The following is a 5,852-nucleotide window of genomic DNA, read 5'->3' on the forward strand; positions in this document are numbered from 1 at the left end:
TATGTTTTTTTTTTAGAAAAAATTGAAATACTTTATTTCAATAAATTCTAATAACAAAGCTAGTATCTTTAAAATCAGTAATAGTGCATAAATAAACACGATATAAATTGTGGAAAGAAAATATTAGATAAATATTAAACGTGATTTATTTTTTAAGTAAAAAATATGTTCAGGTGCTCTAAAGCAAATAGAAACGCTTAAAATAATATTTAGTCAGCTGATAACGTAAAAAAAAAAACATTTAGAGAATTACTTATAAAAAGAAGTTATATATACTTCAAAAAATCGCTCAGCAATAAAATAAAATGATTTCATCATTTAAAACTAAGTCAAAATTTTATCGTAGGTAATATTTAACCCTTTCATTTTTAGTATTTTTTGACATCTGAGTTCGATATCTTACAGTCAGTCATTGTAAACTGAATTACGATTACTGACAATTACTGAGATCTTACAGTCAGTTACTGAAAACAATACACGCATAATTTCTATCACCAGTTATTCTTTTAATTGTTGCATTCTAAAATGTTATTAAAAATGATGTCCCGACTTATTATTATATTCCTACCATCAGTATGGATGATGCACTTGGTAAGTATTTATTTAATACTAGAGGTTGCGCTCCCTGTTCGCGGTCACTCCCCAACCCCAATGATTGCTTCGCAATAATTGTTTCTTGGCATAAATAATTTTTTCTACAAAAGTTGAAATTATTCTCTTAAAGTATCTTTACTAGAAAGAATTCTGTTTGCTAAAGCTTGTGCACCCACTTCCTACATCGAAAAAATTTTCCTAATGATTCTATTTAGATTCATTAGAATAAAAAAATTTAATAAATTATTTTAATAATATAATAATAACAATGATAATAAATAATTTTTATTAATAATCTTTCTAAAAAATAACAGTTGTATACGTTACTAATGTCATTTGCCAATATCAGTAAATATCAGAAATCAAGCGAATTTTTAAGACAGGAGGGGCTTTCTTGTGGTGCCATCTATGGCCAAAAAAACAATTTCAGTCACTCACACACGTCACAGCCTGCTTTAAAAGGGGGTGGGGCGAATCATACCAGATCGAAATTTTGACCTGAACCAGAGAACGATCAATCTCCAATTCAGTACTTTACAGAGGTATTGACTTGTTATGGGAAATTGGAAGACTTGGTGACCCATACAGATTTAACGTGCACTAGTCACCATTTAATACACAGCGATTCTTCGGAAAGCGGGATTCTAACTCTCGTTCTCACGAACACGAACCCAACGTCCTACCAATCAGGCTATCCCGGTCCCAAAATAACATTTAAAATTAATGGTATCTACTAAATAAGATAACTATAAAACGCATCGTATTTAATATACAAACTGATATATCAAATAAGATTTGTGAATGAAGCTGGTAGTTAAAAATCCTTAATCTCTTTAACTGTAATTTATATTAATCTGTTGATGTAATTTACACCAAAAAATAATTATTGCAAAGACGGTTAATAAGCTTAGAAAAAGATTAAAATAAGTTTGTCTTACAATGTAGCTTATTAAGGTAATATCATGGAATTGCGTTATAGAAAGAAACAACTCTTTCAGTTTTAAACTCTAATTAGAATTTAAAAAAAACATAAATATTACAAGTACAAACCTTTTAAGCAGCAATATAAAAATATTATAGACAGTGTTTCACTTGAATAGTACTCATACGGTCTAATCTGATAATTAACAAAATATATTTATAGACTGTGCTTAACTTGAATAGTACTCATACGGTCTAATCTAATAATTAAAAAATATATTTATAGACAGTGTTTCACTTGAATAGTACGGATACCATCTAATCTCATAATAACAAAATATTTTTCTTATTTTGACACTATCAGAGAATAACTAATTTAAAGATGACTTTGGTGTTTGCCTCCGTAACCTTATCATATTGAATCTAACTCAGAAAACCGAGAACTCCTAAATTACTTTCTCATCTATACTCTCTGTGTAAAAACTAATTTCATTTATATGATGTCGAAGCTATAAAAATATCTCTTAATTAATTTAATAATAACGAAAATCTAGCCAAAATCCATTGCTTTGCTATATTAATACAAACTGGGAAATTGAACGAACCGAAACTCTCGAAACGGAGCGTCTGAACTGAGATTATGACTTGTCTCGACTTTCTTTCCTTTCCTTCCAGACGCGGATACGTACCTAGGTTAGTAAAACCCTTACCCGTATAATCCGCGTCTGGCCACTACTTCCAGTCAACCTCAATCAATTATTTAAAGTTTCAAAAGAAAGAAGGTTAAAATTACTTGTCTCGACTGTATGAAATACGACGTTTCCATTCCTAGGAACCTACAACAACAGCATAAACAAACGTATATTTTATTTTAAAACCGGCTTTGTACAGTCGAGTTTACGACTACCAATGTTCAACTCCAGAGAATTGCAATTTTGAATCCAATCCAGGAAACAAGGGAACTACTAGATCAAGTATTAGGAAAAATTAGCCTTCATTTAGAACTTTTCGATGGAGCTAAGGCACCTTTGTGTAATATGGAGAGGAAAACCACGAAAACCTCCAAATGGTTAGCCTAATAACAAGGGAACTCTAACCCATGATCCGTCTACCAGTGAGGATATTTTACATCAGCACTGTTGTCGATGCGAGCCGGGTGCGAAATTCGTATCGACTGGCCATCGCTACGATTCGAACCCAGATCCCCTTATTAAGTGGCGAATGCTCTATCCCCTGAGCCACCACGGCGTAAACAGACTTAAAGTTGCAAATTTAATTTTTGTAAACAAAAATTCAAAATTTGAGAAAAATACTAAACATTTTTATATATTTTAGAGATCCAATGTTACGCCCCTAAATGTTGATGTTAAATCTAACACAGATGATGTTCAAGATATTGCACAGAATGACATTCCTATTCTGGAGAAGATACTCGAAAATGATGCTCATTTGATGAAATCAGTTGTAATAAGTCATGCCTCTATGCCAGATTATCAAGTCATATATCCTGACAATACCATGCAAGAAAATATGAGAAAGAAGCCTGGGAAAGAATATGAGCGGATGATAAAAACGAAAAAACTAACTGAAGCCGCTCGTTTGTGCATATCTAAAAATCAAGACACTTTATTTCAGTGCATGGATAATACAAACGAGAGTTATGCTTGCCTGCACCCACTTACTGATGAAATAGGGGAATGTGGAAATAATGGTGCACATAATAGACCAATATCTTTGTGCATCATAAAGGTAAGTACATGTATCTTCAAATTGTATATCCTTTAAGCCAGCGTCACATATATCGATAAACCAAAGGCTCATACCGAATGTGCCAAAGATGACTGACGATTCGCTGATTTTTGCTTAGGAAACCAGAAAACTGCTTCCGCACTGATTTCAAAGTTAGTTACAAAGTTTGTCAATAGTGGGTACTACGCTGCTATCAAAGTTTTAGTCAAGAAGAGACATAAAAATTGTGTTCATCGTATGCACCACTCAGAAGAGTCAATCTGTTTATTTTTCAAAATTTAAAGCAATCGAATCACACTGCTTAGTCTTAGAGATAAAAACTATTAAAATTTTAGTGGTTTATATTATTGGCGAGAATAAGTGGGGTATTTCTCATCCAAAGCCAATGTAGACATTGAAGTTTAAAGCTTTTAGAGATTTGAGAGACCGACAATATATTACAAATGGAAAATAATGCTATTGAAACCCTATGCCAAACAATATATCCAAAGATTTGTAACTTGTGACAGTTATTTTGTTTATTATATGCAATATGAACACAAAATTTTGTAAGTCTAACTAAAATATTTATGGATATATGGACATTTTTATTTTTAAAAAAAAAATTTTTTGCCTTAGGTTTTTTCTTTCGTTTTTTTTTTCCTTTTCTTTTTTTTTTGCTATAAGTTTAAAAATATTCGATAAATTTAAAAAAATTTTGTAGAGCGATTTAAAATTATTTATAGAATTTTTGCATAAAAATTGGGAGAAAAATTCGTTTAAAACAGTAAAGACAGAAAGTAGTTCTGTTATACTGCGAATGCACGGGAAAAATTGAAGAAAAAAATATATTTTTTTAATTTTGTAGTAAATCATATACGTAAACTTGTCACCTAACTAAAAAAGTACGATTTAAATATCTTAAAAATTTAAAAAGTTTCAAGCAATTTTCTAAGTAGTCTTTGTACTTTTTATAAGAAACTAAAAATGATAAGGTGTTTTCTACAAATATTATTTTGTATCAATAGACAAAATTGAATGAAAAGTGATAATGCCTTACAATAAACGTTCATACACCGAAATATGATTGCATACACCGAAATATGAAGAATACATTCGAAAGAAAAGATACTGATATGGGAACTATACCCGACAATGCCGTTGTCATTTTTAATAAAACTTGGTGAATGGTACAATATGAAATTTGTGGAAAACCCCTGATCATTTTGAACTTTCTTTTTGAAAGTACCAAATTAGTTACCAACTACAATTCTATAAAAATTTAAGAAAAAATAAATTCTCTAATTTTTCCCGCGCATGTGCAGTATTAGACAATTACTGACATCTCAGTGATAAGATGTTTCTGCATAATGTGCTTCTACAACTTGTAAAATACATATCAGGAAACAATGCTATAATTTTACATGAAATTTTAACAGTTTTATGTTTTATTATATTTTAACAGTTTTTTGTTAGCAAAGAAATTATGGTTCTTCGCTATATTTACCCTATTTCTTCATTTCCAAACCGAGTACTGTTCGTTCTGATATCGTTGTTGTTGTTGTTAATTTACGTCGCACTAGAACTGCACAATGGGCTATTGGCGACGGTCTGGGAAATATCCTGGAGGATGATCCGAAGACATGCCATCACAATTTTGATCCTCTGCGGAAGGGATGGCACCCCCGCTTCGGTAGCCCGACGACCTGCGCGCGAAGTCGAGCACTTTACGGTAGCACAGTTTAACGAGGACCAATACCGCCCACCCTCGATCCCTACGCAGACTGATCCAAGTGGTCACCCACCCGCACACTGACCGCAGCCAGTGATGCTTGACTTCGGTGTCGTTCTGATATCCGATGACCTTCAAAGTAATTGCGTCAACGAATATGCGTCAGAACTTTTTTTTTCCCCATATATATATCATTAAATAAAAGTGAGAGAAGTAAAAGGAGTTTTGAGCAAGGGAACTGTTGGAGGATAAAATAATGTTACAATTTAAGAAAAAAATTATAATTCTATATAAAAAAAAAAAGAATTTATTATTACTAAATCATTATTTTACCGTTTTAGGGACAATGGAGCCTTGTTGCATCATGCAAAAATTTCTCAACAGATATCTGTCCAGATCTATCAACAAATTTCAATCATGGGAAAACCGAGAATGAGTGCTTTCTCGAAAACAATAACATTTGTAACAGTAACTGCACTTTCGGAATCATTCACAAGTTCAAAAGACCTGAACTTCGAATTTCTACTTCAAACAACTCCGTGACACGTTTTGAAAGAGATACCGAATATGTAGGAAATAATACAAAAAGAGTGACTTGTATTAAGTGCCAACTAGACATCAGACTTGATATCGAAGAAGTTGCACCAGGTGTGGCCCCGAAAATTAAGATATCTGTGAAAGAAACGAAACTGAATGTATCTCAGGAACATTTCGATTACGAGTTGAGAGAAAATTGAATTTTCTATTCAAATGTGGCAGTATGCATGATACACAAGCCAGTAATTATTGTCAGATAAAATAAAAACAAGTTCTAGTTCAAGTATCCATGTAACAACATGTATAATTACTTAAAATAAAATCATTTTATTGAACTGCA

At 32.0% G+C, this 5,852-nt stretch overlaps 1 protein-coding gene across 1 annotated transcript; it reads left to right on the top strand.

The window, feature by feature from the left end:
- Positions 1–287: 287 nt before the first annotated feature.
- On the top strand, positions 288–5,852 carry LOC107442730 (uncharacterized). The gene is made up of 3 exons (XM_016056362.5): positions 288–591; positions 2,851–3,264; positions 5,317–5,852. Exons 1-3 carry the CDS (start codon positions 526–528, stop codon positions 5,710–5,712), a joined length of 876 nt encoding a protein of 291 aa, XP_015911848.3. The 5' UTR covers positions 288–525; the 3' UTR covers positions 5,713–5,852.

This window comes from Parasteatoda tepidariorum, chromosome 9, assembly GCF_982258835.1.
Source record: "Parasteatoda tepidariorum strain Cologne lab strain chromosome 9, Ptep-v5.0, whole genome shotgun sequence".
Classification (NCBI taxonomy): Eukaryota; Metazoa; Arthropoda; class Arachnida; order Araneae; family Theridiidae; genus Parasteatoda; species Parasteatoda tepidariorum.